Source organism: Delphinus delphis, chromosome 10 (genome assembly GCF_949987515.2).
Source record: "Delphinus delphis chromosome 10, mDelDel1.2, whole genome shotgun sequence".
NCBI lineage: Eukaryota > Metazoa > Chordata > Mammalia > Artiodactyla > Delphinidae > Delphinus > Delphinus delphis.
This window is the reverse complement of record NC_082692.2, coordinates 60,747,039-60,762,107: the sequence shown is the minus strand read 5'-3', so window position 1 is coordinate 60,762,107 and position 15,069 is coordinate 60,747,039. Positions and strand designations below refer to the sequence as shown.

The 15,069-nt window shown below is 40.5% G+C and overlaps 1 protein-coding gene across 1 annotated transcript; it reads left to right on the top strand.

Annotated features, from left to right (window-relative positions):
* The first annotated feature begins 1,788 nt into the window (after positions 1-1,788).
* CCR8 (C-C motif chemokine receptor 8) lies at positions 1,789-6,536 on the top strand. Its single transcript, XM_060021396.1, has 2 exons — positions 1,789-1,822; positions 5,166-6,536. Exon 2 carries the CDS (start codon positions 5,196-5,198, stop codon positions 6,255-6,257), a length of 1,062 nt encoding a protein of 353 aa, XP_059877379.1. The 5' UTR covers positions 1,789-1,822; positions 5,166-5,195; the 3' UTR covers positions 6,258-6,536.
* Positions 6,537-15,069: the final 8,533 nt, after the last annotated feature.

The window sequence follows — 15,069 nt, the reverse complement described above, 5'->3', positions numbered from 1 at the left end:
CCCCCTTTCTCTGTTGCCTTCCTGGGACAGCCTGAACCCCACAGTAAAGGTGTTTGTGGCTGTAGACCTTTGTGTAAGTTAACCAAGTTGGTCTGGTTTTGTCAGGCCCAGTTAGGTTCTTGCCTCTCGATATTGAGGCAAGAGACTCTCTTCCATGCAGATGACCGAACTTATCCCACTGGCCTGGTCTCAACCAGCAGAAATAAACCATGTGTTCATCACTTCACAATTTTGTTCCTGAAACACCTCTTCTCGCCACCGTAAGGAAGAATCTGTTGTGTTTCTACACACGAAAAATGAAATGTCAGAAAGAGAAAGTTTAAAAAATTACCATTTAAAATTGCATTAAAAAAACACCTAGGAAAGGGGCTTTCCTGGTGGCGCAGTGGTTGAGAGTCCGCCTGCCAATGCAGGGGACATGGGTTCGTGCCCTGGTCCGGGAAGATCCCACATGCCGCGGAGCGGCTGGGCCCGTGAGCCATGGCCACTGAGCCTGCACGTCTGGAGCCTGTGCTCCGCAACAGGAGAGGCCACAGCAGTGAGAGGCCCGCGTACCACAAAAAAAACCCCAAACACCTAGGAATAAACTTTAACCAAGAAGGTGAAAGACGTATACTCTGAAAACTATAAAACATTGATGAAGGAAATTGAAGATGATTCAAAGAAATGGAACGATATCTCGTGCTCTTGGATTGGAAGAATCATCCCCCTGCCCCTGAACCCCAGACAACTACTGATCATTTACTGTCTCAATCGTTTTGCCTTTTCCAAAATGTCCTATCGTTGGAGTCATATGGCATGTAGCCTTTTCATACAGGCTTCTTTCACTTAACAATATACACTTAAGACTTCTATTTGTGGCTTGATAGCTGGTTTTCTAAAATCACTGGATAACATGCCATTATATACATTACCACAGTTTGTTTATCCATTCATCTATTGAAGGGCATCTTGGTCAATTCCAATTTTTGACAATTATAAATAAAGATGCTATAAATATTCATGCTCAGGTTTTTGTGTGGATATGTTTTCAACTCATTTGGGTAAAAATCAGGAGCATGATTACTGGATTATATGGTAAGCCTATTCTAGCTTTATAAAAAATTACCAAACTGTCTTCCAAAGTGATTATACCAGTTTGCATTTCCATGAGCAATAAATGAAAGCTCCTCTTAATCTTCTCCCTCTCCAGCATTTGGTGTTTTGATTTTAGCCATTCTTCCACATCACAAGTGTGTGGCAGTAACTCACTGTTGCTTTAATTTACAATTCCCTAGTGAAATAATGTTTTATCACATGCTAATTTGCCATCTGTATGTGTTCTTTGGTGAGATCTATTTTTTAATTTTTAGTTTTTTTGTGTGTGCTGTCACTATATATGATTTTTAAGCATTTTTTTAAAAAAAGAAGTATAGTTGATGTACAATATTACATATCACAGGTGTACACTATAGTGATTCACAATTTTTAAAAGTTAGACTCCATTTATAGTTATTATAAAATATTGGCTGTATTCTCCATGTGTACATGATATCCTTGTAGTTTATTTTATACCTAATAGTTCATACCTCTTAATTCCCTACCCCTACATTGCCTCTCCCCATTGGTAACTGCTAGTTTGTTCTCTATATGAGATCATTTTTTTAAACTTTTTAAATCACTGCAGGGTGCGATAGTAGACCCACCCCTATTCTGCCACTCACCACAGATAAGATACCTGCAGAGGAGCTGTTCTCGTCTGAGCAGAACACATGACAGCGCAGACTCTGAGAAAAGGGAATTAGCAACACTGAAAACCTCTGGAAAGAAGGCTCTAATTAAGGTATGTATTACTAAGCATCCTTGGGGAAGAAGGATGTACGAAGCAGGGACAGTTTTATGTCCCTGGGGTCAGGCAAAGGGAACACCATGACTTCAGAAATCTGGCAAAGGAGGTGACTTTTTTTTTCTTTGCATATCCCCAGAGTTTACAAACCCTGCATATGTCTTAATAGCTGTCCATGGCTCTGGTGGAGGAAAGAAAGCCATGCCATTTTTCTCTGCAGGATGCTAGGAGGGTGTCAAAGCCCCTCCAAGAGTGGGAAGGTGGATAAGAAAAGATCTCTCCTGTCACCAGGCATCTGGGGAGGAATCTGTCCATTTGCTGCATACAGTGCATCTGTGAGATAACAGGAAGACATGTGGGTATTATTCTCAAGGAACAAAGCTGGCAAGCAAACGTTCATCCCTAACTAGATGCTAACTTCAATGACCTCAGGCACGTCCCACCAACCCCTGAAAAGCGTTCTTAGCCCCCTTCCACAGAGGGGAACCTGAAACTCAGTTTGAAAAACAAGTCCAAGTTTACTCTGCTACAAACTAATCTAGAACTTGGAAGTCAGGTGGTCTAGATTCTAAAAGGTAAGAGCTTTTTACTCTTTTTTTTTTTTCCTTTAAACACACGAAATAGAGAAATATGGAAAAGAATAAGGATTGGAGTAGACAGATGTGGTTTTTGAGTCCTGGCTCTAATCTCTCACCCTCTGTGTAACTTCAGGCACTGGACAGAAGCTGAGATTCGGTATAATCGTAACTGCAGGAATAGAAAGGAGATATTAGTGCCTGCTTCATAGGGATTCAAGAGGAATAAATGAGGTGATGCATCTAAAATTCCTGGTCCACTGTGATAAATGGTAGAGCTTGCTAATACTTTCCACAGATTTTAATGATAAAAGAGCACGGGGGAAGTGTGGAGTGGGCGTCAGTAGGAAGGATCTGGGGAAGAAAATGAGTTGAAGACCTCCTCATAGTCCAGGATCTTAGGAGAGCAGAAGAGAAGGACCATGAAATGGAAATTGTTTTTAAAAATAACTGTAAAAGACAAGTAGGGAGGAAGATGTAGGAGGGGAGACTGTTGATTTGAAAGTTGCTGGCCGCATAAAAAAAAGACCCACCTCCGTTCTTCAGAAACTGTTTTAAAATCTATTTTGTGCACATAGTGAAATTAATATTTTTAAAATAGCTAACTTGCTTGGCATTTCAAATTATAGAAATGTGGCATAGTGGATAGGGATGTCTGAATGTTCAATAATCAAATGCCTCGGAAAAATAGTAAGTCTAGGTTGAAATTGCCTTGAATATAAATATCAGTTTGAGGAGAATGATCATGTTTTTGTTTGTTTGTTTGTTTTCTGAAAACGAATTTATTAATGTCTCTCTGTAAGTGAATCAAGTGGATGTACAGCAGCAAGAAACAGAGCACTGAAAATCAGCTATACCCCATTATAAAGAAAATGAAAAAAAAAAATCAAACACAGTGAGAGACAGATAAATACTTACAAAATACATTCAGGGGGTGTGATGCAACCAGGATTGACCACACTAAAACCACAGCTGGATGAGACCTAAGGCTGGACACTGGTGGGGCTGAGAGAATTGGTGAGGATGGGTCAACAAATGTAGCCACTTAAGAGTAATACTGCCTGCCCCCCATTCCATGGGTCCCCAAACTCCAGGTGCAGGGGAACCGTCCTACCGCTGAAGCAAGTGTGGGAAACCCAGAGGATGGTACATCGTCTGATCAGGAAGAGTGTGGAAAAGTTGCCTCGCATTCTCCCCACCGGCCTCTTTCCTAACAATCTCCTCACTTAGGGAATGCGCACCTTCAACATCGTGTTTTGAACAGCTTGGAATTTGTCCAGAGGATGAAGGGGAAGGGGGGGAACCAATGAGAAACAAGCCCTAGGTGTTTGGACAGGCACATGTCACTCTAATTTCCAATCAGGAAGACGAATTGACCAAAGGCTCAGCTTGCCCCTGGAATCAGATTAGGACTTGCAGCAATCCTGCTGTTTTGGGACCAGTTCCTACAAAAGCAAGTTAAAAAATGGAGGTCAGGGGTACTGCAATTCACACACCTGCAGGGTTGTAAATGATACCTGTCATCGAAAAATGTCTTGAGGAAAGTCATCGAAAGGGGCTTGAAAACAAGGCAGAATTGCAGGAAAGGGATTTCAAGAGGTTGATTCGAGTCGCCATTGAAGCACTTGAAAAACGGCTGAACTTCTCCATTGCTGCAGTTGGCCAAAAAGGGCATATGTGTCTTTCCTGAATATAAGAGAATGATCATGTTTTAAATGTTGAGTCTTCCTTTCACTTTATCTCCATTGCAGAAGGAAGGAAGGGAGGAAAAGGAAAAGAATCAAAAGCAAATATGGCAGTATGCTAGCAGTTGCTAATTCTGAGGGGTAGAACTATAGGTATTTAAGTTTTCTTTGCAAATTTTGGCTTTTCTTATCCCACACAACCCCTCTGTATTAGTCAGCCCAGGCAGTTTTCAGCTTTTAAAAAGTGCTAATAGGCTGTACTTTTTAGAGAAGTTTTAAGTTTACAGAAAATTTACAAATTTGGGTAGAAAAGGCAGAGAGGTCCCATGTAGCCCCTGTATTAATCTGTTTAAGCTGCCATCACAAAATGTCACAGGCTGGGTGGCTTAAATGACAGGGATTTATTTTCTCACAGTTCTGGAGGCTAGAAGTCCAAGAGCAAGGTGCTAACAAATTGGATTTCTGGTGAGATCCTCTTGGGCTGCCTTCACACTTTGTCCTCATCTTACAAGGACACCAGTCCCATTGGATTAGGGCCCCATCTGATGATCTCATTTAATCTAAATTACCTCCTTAATGGCCTGTCTCCAAATATAGTGACATTGGGAGTGTCTTGGTCACTTTGGGCTCCTATAACAGAATACCATAGACTGGGTGGCTGACAAACAACAAATTTATTTCTCACAGTTCTAGAGTCTGGGAAGTCCAAGATCAAGGTACCAGAACAGTCAGGTTCTGGTGAGAGCCCTCTTCCAGATTGCAAACTGCCAAATTCCCATTGTATCCTCACAAACCCTACAGCAGAGAGAGGAAGCAAGCTCTCCTGTGATTCTTATAAGGGCACTCATCCCATTCATGAGGGCTCCACCCTTATGACCTCACCTAATCCAATCACTTTGCAAAGGCTCCACCTCCTAATACCGTCACAATGTGGGTAGGGTTTCAACATACAAATTTTGGAAGGACACAGTTAGACCATAACAGGGCTTTAGAGTTTCAACACATGAACTTGGGAGGGGCGAGAGGCACAATTCAATCCATACTTTTAAATAAAAATATTGTTAAATGAATCTCTCTTAGGTGCCTCTGTGGCCAAGTCTTCCTGCCTTGATGGATTATACACTTGAGCCCAATGTGACAATAACTGACTACTACTATCCTGATATCATCTCAAGCCCCTGTGATGGGGAACTTACCCAAAGAGATAGCAAGTTGCTTCTTGCCATCTTTTACTGCCTCCTGTTTGTATTTGGTCTTCTGGGAAACAGCCTGGTCATCCTGGTCCTTGTCACCTGCAAGAAGCTGAGGAGCATCACAGACATATACCTCTTGAACTTGGCCCTGTCTGACTTGCTTTTTGTCTTCTCCTTCCCCTTTCAGACCCACTATCAGCTGGACCAGTGGGTGTTTGGGACTGTAATGTGCAAGGTGGTCTCTGGCTTTTATTACATTGGCTTCTTTAGCAGCATGTTCTTTGTCACCCTCATGAGTGTGGACAGGTACCTGGCAGTTGTCCGTGCTGTATACGCCATGAAAGTGAGGACGACCAGAATGGGCATAGCCCTGAGTCTGGCAATGTGGCTGATTGCCTTTGTGGCCACCAGCCCATTACTAGTATTTTACCAAGAGGCCTCTGATGATGGGGTTCTACAGTGTTATTTGTATTACAATCAAGAGACGCTGAAGTGGAAGATCTTCATCCACTTTGAAATGAATATCTTAGGCCTGTTGATCCCATTCACCATCCTTATGTTCTGCTACATTAGCATCCTGCACCAGCTGAAGAGTTGCCAGAGCCACAAGAAGACCAAGGCCATCAAGCTCGTGCTCGTTGTGGTGGTTGTCTCTTTACTCTTCTGGGTCCCGTTCAATGTAGTACTTTTCCTTACTTCCCTGCACGACATGCACATCTTGGATGGATGCGTCACGAGCCAGCGGTTGATCTATGCCACCCATGTCACAGAAACCATTTCCTTCACCCACTGCTGTGTGAACCCTATTATCTATGCGTTCATGGGTGAGAAGTTCAAGAAACACCTCTCAGAAATATTTCAGAAAAGTTGCAGCCACATCTTCCTCTACATAAGGAGACAAATCTCTAGGGAGACCTGGGAAAGGTCATCCTCCTATCAGCACCCCTCCCATTCCGCCAGTATAGACTACATTTTGTGAGGCAGGTGCCTTAGAGCAGCCCTCTGCCTCCATCACCCGTCTTCTTTCAGGAGACAAAAATGATTCACACTGGCGTCTGAGACTACGTGAAGGGAGACTCTTAGAAATTTGGCTACAGACACAAGACTTATTTCATGATATTCAAGGAATTCCTACTATTGCAAATTAATCTTCTCAACTTTCAAAAACTTTGCTACTATTTTCTGAAAAGAGTCTATATATTTCACTATGAATTGTAATGTTAGCTCTAGGGATTTTTTTTCCCTTGGTTTTTGGAGTATCTTTATCAAATACCAACTTAAATTTTATCAAATGCTTTTTCCTTATCTACTGAAGTGATCATGTAGTTTTCCTCCATTATTCTGTTAATTTGGTGAACTATATTGATTGATTTTCTTATTTTAAATCAACCTGTATTTTCCCTGGAAAAAATGACCTCATTGTTATGATCATTTTAATAAATAATTGGATTCTCTTGGGATTTTCATATCTGTGTTCATGAGAGATCTTGTCTTGTAATTTTTCTTTCTTATAATGTCCTGGCCAGGTTTGGCCCCAAACCAAAGGGTGGATTGTATTATACGTCAATTAAAACGTAATAAAAAAAATGCAAATCCCCCTCCCCCACACACAACAAAACCAACCAACCAACCCGACAACTCTTCAACAGGGCCTGTAATACCCCGCAAAGATTGTCTCCCTTTTCTCTTTACTTGTGCTGGTCCAGCCACTCTGTCCTCCCTTCAATCCTGGGAGATTGATCTCCACGATTTATTCAAATGGTTCTTCCTCTCAATTTGTGTGTGTGTCTTTTTCTCCCTGAGCTCCAGTTAACTGAGTGTTAATACTTTTCTTATCCATATCTTGTAGCTTTATTTTATATTTTCTGTTTTTTAAAGAGTTCTTTAATTTGCTCTTCCGATTTTCTAATTCATGTTTTAGCTATATTCCATCTATTATGCTCTCATTTCAGCTATTATATATATGTGTGTGTAGATATATATATATGTATATATATATGTGTATAATGTGCTCCTTATTTCAACTATTATATTTTTCATGCTGGCACAGTGATGGCCTTTATACTTGCTGGGTTGAAATGATGAGGTCAGATAGAATCATGCTGTGTGTAGCCTTTTTTTAAAAAAAATTTCATTGGAATATAGTTGGTTTACAATGTTGTGTTAGTTTCAGTTGTACTCCCCTCTGTTTCTTTTTCTTTTTTTAAAAAAATTATTTATTTATTTATTTATTTTTGGCTGTGTTGGGTCTTCGTTGCTGCACACAGGCTTTCTCTAGTTGCGGCGAGTGGGGGCTACTCTTTGTTGCGGTGCGCAGGCTTCTCATTGCGGTGGCTTCTCTTGTTGCAGAGCACAGGCTCTAGGCAAGCGGGCTCAGTAGTTGTGGCTCATGGGCTCTAGCGTGCAGGCTCAGTAGTTGTAGCGCACGGGCTTAGTTGCTCCACGGCATGTGGGATCTTCCCGGACCAGGGCTCAAACCCGTGTCTCCTGCATTGGCAGGTGGATTCTTAACCTCTGTGCCACCAGGAAAGTGCCCGATCTGTTTCTTAAAAGGAATTCCTGACACCAAAGTCAGCCCGGTGGCTTTGTGTGTTCCTTGCTAAGGCAAGCCTCTACTCTTTGCCATTAGCTGTATGCAAAAGGATTTATATATTTGAAACAAATAATCAGCTGACCACTGGGCTATGTTGAGTCAGATTTAGATGACTCTGCTCAAGCCACATGCATGATGGCAGCTATCCTGTCCACGTAATAGATACCAATATCAAGCCACAGCAAGTTCATTTAAGAGCGTGAACCAATTTTTAAGTATTTTGACAGATATACTTGCAGGTGAGATGATATAGGAGAAAATAATTATAATACATGAAGAACATGTTTTGAATTTTATAAAAGGCATTATAATTGGCCCTCACGTAGCTCTGCTAATGGAGGAAACATATATAAATAATCTTAAACGGCAAAAGCAAAATGCCGTTAAACCCTAGGTCTGAAGTGCATTGGAATTTACTTTCTCAAAGCAATAGCAAATTACCTTTCTGATAATAGATGGTTTTATTAAATATTAAAAGTGTTTACTTGAGTTCATCCTGACTTGTCCTGATACATCCTGAGTGGCAGGGGAGTCAACCTGAAATGGAACATTTGCTGGAAATAATTCACCAAACAAAGAATAATCCATATGTGTTTCATCTAGAGATTACTATTAAAAAGATGAAATGATGAGGTCAGGAGGGATATGGGGAAGGGAACAGAGGGACATTCACATTTTTGGGCACCTACTCTGAGCTGAGCACTTAACTGGAATTTTCTCATTATTCTACAAAGAGCCCTTCAGGATGATTATTGTTAACCTAAGAGGCTGCCAAATCAGAATCCCAGAGCATGATGTCTCCAAAGCCACGGAGTTCCCCCCTACCTCTTGCAAGTGCACTGTCTTCTCACACGTGCCCTGTGCTCCTCAGCTGGGCTGCCCCGCTGCCTGGCCTGGAGTAGGCTGAGTTCTGCAGGCCACGACTCTGAGTTCAGCCAGCCCGTCGGAGGGGCCTCCACCTAGGGCACCACCAGACTGGACCAGCTCGATGGTCGGGGTGTGAATTGGGGAGGGGTCTCCCCTACGTGCTCCTGGACTGTTGCCTGCCAGGATTTTTCTCTCTCCAACCCAGCAAAGACCATTTGGAGTAGCCAACACTTGTGAAGTGGGATGTATCTCTGGATCTTGAACCATGCTGGCCTTTCCTGATAGGACATTGCAGGGGATGCCTCAGAATTCCTGTTCTGGACCCTGCTCCTCACTTACAAACCAGCCTGAAGTAACCTCTCTGCGTGTCAAGACAGTCATGTATAAGATGAGGTTGAAGATGGTGATGATGGTGCTTTCTGTCTTGCCTTCTCCGTAGGAATGCCTGATGTCCCACCTGTAACCTGTAAACATCTTTGTACACATAAAAGGTTAATTATTATTACTATAATAAAAATACACAGCACATAGCCTTCTACTAGCTGTGCAACTTTGGACACCTTACTTTAACTGTTCTGTGCTTCAGTTTCCCTACATGTAAAATGCAGATAGTAATAATGCATACCTCTGATTTCTGTGAGACGGTTGGTTATACAGGGTTATGCGCTGTGTCTAACACCACCTACCGTTCACTAGCTGGCAGTAACAAGAGTCTCCTACAGCAAGATTGAAAGAATGGGAGACCATTCCTGTGTGTATCTGGTATATGTGCTTGGTATGTTAAGAATGTGTCTGTCAAGGAAAGGCTGAAAAACTGTTCGAGATTAAAGAAATATATGATCTTAAATTGGATTCTGGATCGAGGGGAAAATGCTCTGAAGGATGGTTTAGGAACAATTGGTGAAATTTTAATTTGGACTATTTATGAGATAGCATAAGTATTAAAAGCGATAAAACAGGGCTTCCCTGGTGGCGCAGTGGTTAAGAATCCGCCTCCCAATGCAGGGGACACGGGTTCAAGCCCTGGTCTGGGAAGATCCCACCTGCTGCAGAGCAACTAAGCCCGTGCCACAACTACTGAGCCTGAGTGCCTAGAGCCCGTGCTCCACGACAAGAGAAGCCACCGCAATGAGAAGCCCGCACACTGCAATGAAGAGTAGCCCCCGCTCTCCGCAACTGGAGAAAGCCCATACACAGCAATAAAGATCCAACGCAGCCAAAAATAAAATAAATAAAAATTTTTTTTAAAAAGGCGATAAAACAGAGAAACAGAACAGTGCCTGGGTACAGAAAGCACAACAATTAATGTTACTTGTTATTACCAACTAGGATATAAGCCCCATGAGGTCATCGACTTTATCTGTTTTATTCACTGCTGCATCCCTAAAGTCTGGAACAGTCTCTGGCACACAATATGTGCTTAATTAATATTTGTTGGATGAAGAAATGAACTGGTTCCTGAAACAAGACACAGTTAAGAACTGGGGTGAGGTATCAGGGCCATCTGTCCTCACATGCAGAGACTGAGGTTATCCACTCTGGTTCCTGGTCATTGTTTGTGACCCTGGTGACCCTAGATTGCAAAACATTCTGAGATTGATTCAGTTGTTCCAGGCACGTGGTTCACACAAACAAAGATTCATCTGGCAGCTCCTGAAATCAAATGCATTTGTAACTTACTAACCTGTGATTACCGATGTCCCTTCTAGTTCTGCTCCCCACTGCTTTGCCTGGCAGTGGGAGAGGGACTTGGGATGCCCTGGCTGCCATCCTCTCTCTGCCCCTCAGGGGACCAACACAGGCTCTGATTGGCTGAGTCTGAGCCTCAGGCCAGTGCTCATCTACCAGGAGGAAGGCTTGCCTTTGTAAGGAGGTTCAGTTGGCACATCTCAGCTGGACACCATGCTACAGAGAGGTCTCAGGTGGCTGGTGAGGCACCGACAGGCAGTACCCCTTCTCCCAGCCCTGGCTTTTTATTTTTATTTTTTTCTAATATATTTTTTATTTTTTTTCTAATATATATTTTTTTCTAATATATTTTTTATTTTTCTTATTTTATTTAATTTTTTATTCTTTGTTACTGTTCTGCTCTTTTCTGTTTGTTTTATGTTTTTGTTTGTTTTTGCTGTGCCACATGGCTTGTGGGGTCTTGGATCCCAGGCCAGGGGTTGGGCGTGAGCTCCTGTGGTGGGAGTGCTGAGTCCAAGCTGCTGGACTAACAGAGAACTTAAGGTCCCAGGGAATATTAATCAGTGTGAGGTCTCCCAGAGATCCTTATCTCGGCACCAAGACTCAGCTCCACCCAGCTGCCTGCAAACTCCAGTGCTGGACGCCTCAGGCCAAACAATCAGCAAGACAGGAACACAGCCTCACCCATCAAAAAAAATGAGATGCCAAAAAAAATATGTTACAGATGAAGGAGCAAGGTAAAAGCCTACAAGACCAAATAAATGAAGAGGAAATAGGCAACCTACATGAAAAAGAATGCAGAGTAATGATAGTAAAGATGATCCAGAATATCAGAAATAGAATGGAGGCATGGATCGAGAAAATACAAGAAATGTTTAACAAAGACGTAGAACTAAAGAACAAACAAACAGAGATGAACAACACAATAACTGAAATGAAAAATACTCTAGAAGGAATCAATAGCACAATAACTGAGACAGAAAAACGAATAAGTGAGCTGGAAGATAGAATGGTGGAAATAGCTGCTGAGGAGCAGAATAAAGAAAAAAGAATGAAAAGAATTGAGGACAGTCTCAGAGACCTCTGGGAAAAAATAAACGCACCAACATTCGAATTATAGGGATCCCAAGAAAAGAAGAGAAAGAGAGAGGGTCTGAGAAAATATTTGAAGAGATTATAGTCGAAAACTTCCCTAACATGGGAAAGGAAATAGCCACCCATGTCCAGGAAGCACAGAGACTCCCATACAGGATAAAACCAAGGAGCAACACTCTGAGACACATATTAATCAAACTAACAAAAACTAAATTCAAAGAAAAAATATTAAAAGGAGCAAGGGAAAAGCAAAAAATAACATAAAAAGGAATCCCCATAAGTTTATCAGCTGATTTTTCAGCAGAAACTCTGCAGGCCAGAAGGGAGTGGCAGGACATATTTAAAGTGATGAAAGTGAAAAAACTATAACCAAGATTACTCTACCCAGCAAGGATCTCATTCAGATTCAACAGAGAAATCAAAAGCTTTATAGCAAGCAAAAGCTAAGAGGATTCAGCACCACCAAACTAGCTTTACAACAAATGTTAAAGGAACTTCTCTAGGCAGGAAACACAAGAGCAGAAGAAGAAAAAGACCTACAAAAACAAACCCAGAACAATAAAGAAAATGGGAATGGGAACATACATATCAAAATTACCTTAAATGTAAATGTATTAAATGCTTCAACCAAAAGACACAGACTGGCTGAATTGATACAAAAACAGACCCATATATATACTGTCTACAAGAGACCCACTTCAGACCTAGCGACACATACAGACTGAAAGTGAGGGGATGGAAAAAGATATTCCATACAAATGGAAATCAAAAGAAAGCTGTAGTAGCAATACTCATGTCAGATAAAATAGACTTTAAAATAAAGACTGTTACAAGAGACAAGGAAGGACACTATGTAATGATCAAGGGATCAATCCAAGAAGATATAACAATTATAAATATTTATGCACCCAACATAGGAGCACCTCAATACATAAGGCAAATGCTAACAGCTATAAAAGGGGAAATCGACAGTAACAGAAAAATGGTGGGGGCTTTACCACCCCACTTACACCAATGGACAGATCATCAGGACAGAAAACTAATAAGGAAACACAAGCTTTAAATGACACACAGAACGATAGATTTAATTGATATTTATAGGACATTCCATCTGTAAGCAGCAGAAGGCACTTTCTTCTCAAGTGCACGCAGAACATTCTCCAGGATAGGTCACATCTTGGGTCACAAATCAAGCCTTCTTAAATTTAAGAAAATTGAAATTCTATCAAGCATCTTTTCTGAAAACAGTGCTAAGAGTTTAGAAATCAATTACAGGGGAAAAAAACTGTAAAAAACACAAACACATGGAGGCTAAACAATACACTACTAAATAACCAAGAGATCATTGAGAAGATAAAAGAGGAAATCAAAAAATACATAGAAACAAATGACACTGAAAACACAAAGACCCAAAACCTATGGGATGCAGCAAAAGCAGTCCTATGAGGGAAGTATATAACAATTCAATCCTACCTCAAGAAACAAGAAAAATCTCAAATAAACAACCTAACCTTACACCTAAAGCAACCACAGAAAGAAGAACAAACAAAACCCAAAGTTAGTAGAAGGAAAGAAATCATAAAGATCAGAGCAGAAATAAATGAAATAGAAACAAAGAAAACAATAGCAAAGATCAATAAAACTAAAAGCTGGTTCTTCAAGAAAATAAACAAAATTGATAATCCTTTAGCCAGGCTCATCAAGAAAAAAAGGGAGAGGATTCAAATCAATAAAATTAGAAGTGAAAAAGGAGAAATTACAACTGACACCACAGAAATACCAAGGATCCTAAGAGACTACTACAAGCAACTCTATGCCAATAAAATGGACAACATGGAAGAAATGGACAAATTCTTAGAAACATACAACTTTCCAAGACTGAACCGGGAAGAAATAGAAAATATAAACAGACCAAGCATAAATAATGAAATTGAAACTGCAATTAAAAATCTTTCAACAAACAAAAGTCCAGGACCAGATGGCTTCAGAGGTGAATTCTATCAAATATTTAGAGAAGAGCTAACACCCATCCTTCTCAAACTTCCAAAAAATTGCATAGGAAGGAACACTCCCAAGCTCATTCTACGAGGCCACCATCACCCTGATACCTAAACCAGACAAAGATGTCACAAAGAAAGAAAACTACAGGCCAATATCACTGATGAACATAGATGCAAAAATCCTCAACAAAATACAAGCAAACAGAATCCAACAACACATTAAAAGGATCATACATCATGATCAATTAGGATTTATCCCAGGGATGCAAGAATTCTTCAGTATACGCAAATCAATCAGTCTGATACACCATATTAACAAATTGAAGAATAAAAACCATGTGATCATCTCAATAGATGCAGAAAAAGCTTTTGACAAAATTAGACACCCAATTATGATAAAAAAAAAAAACTCTCCAGAAATTGGGCAGAGAGTGAACCTACCTTGACTTAATAAAGGCCATATATGACAAACCCACAGCAAACATCATTCTCAATGGTGAAAAACTGAAAGCATTTCCTCTAAAGTCAGGAACAGGACAAGGATGTCCACTCTCTCCACTCTCATTCAACAGAGTTTTGGAAGTCCTAGCCACGGCAGTCACAGAAGAAAAAGAAATAAAATGAATCCAAATTGGAAAAGAAGAAGTAAAATTGTCACTGTTTGCAGATGACATGATACTACATGTGGAAAATTCTGAAGTAGCCACCAGAAAACTACTAGAGCTAATCAATGAATTTGGTAAAGTTGCAGGATACAAAATTAATGCACAGAAATCTCTTGCATTCCTATACACTAACAATGAAAGATCAGAAAGGGCAATTAAGGAAACAATCCCATCTACCATTACAACATAAAGAATAAAATACCTAGGAATAAACCTACTAAGGAGGCAAAAGACCTGTACTCAGAAAACTATAAGACACTGATGAAAGAAATCAAAGATGACAGAAAGAGATGGAGAGATATACCATGTTCTTGGATTGGAAGAATCAATATTGTGAAAATGACTATACTACCCAAAGCAATCTACGGATACAATGCAATCCCTATCAAATTTTCAGTGGCATTTTTCACAGAATTAGAACAAAAAATTTTACAATTTGTATGGAAACACAAAAGACCCTGAACAGCTAAAGCACCCTTGAGAAAGAAAAACGGAGCTTGGGGAATCAGACTCTGAGAGTTGAGACTATACTACAAAGCTACAGTAATCAAGACAGTATTGGTACTGGCAGAAAAATAGAAATATAGATCAATGGAACAGAACAGAAAGCCCAGAGATGAACCCACACACCTAAGGTCACCTAATCTATGACAGAGGAGCCAAGAATATACAATGGAGAAAAGACAGTCTCTTCAGTAAGTAGTGCTGGGAAAACCGGAGAGCTACATGTAAAAGAATGAAATTAGAACACTCCTTAACACCATACACAAAAATAAACTCAAAATGGATTAAAGACCTAAATGTAAGACTGGACACTACAAAACTCTTAGAGGAAAAAATAGGAAAAACACTCTTTGACATAAATCACAGTAAGTTCTTTTT

Bases quoted from the DNA above. Each gene is read 5' to 3' on its own strand.
- CCR8 (XM_060021396.1), top strand. From the start codon at position 5,196: ATGGATTATACACTTGAGCCCAATGTGACAATAACTGACTACTACTAT.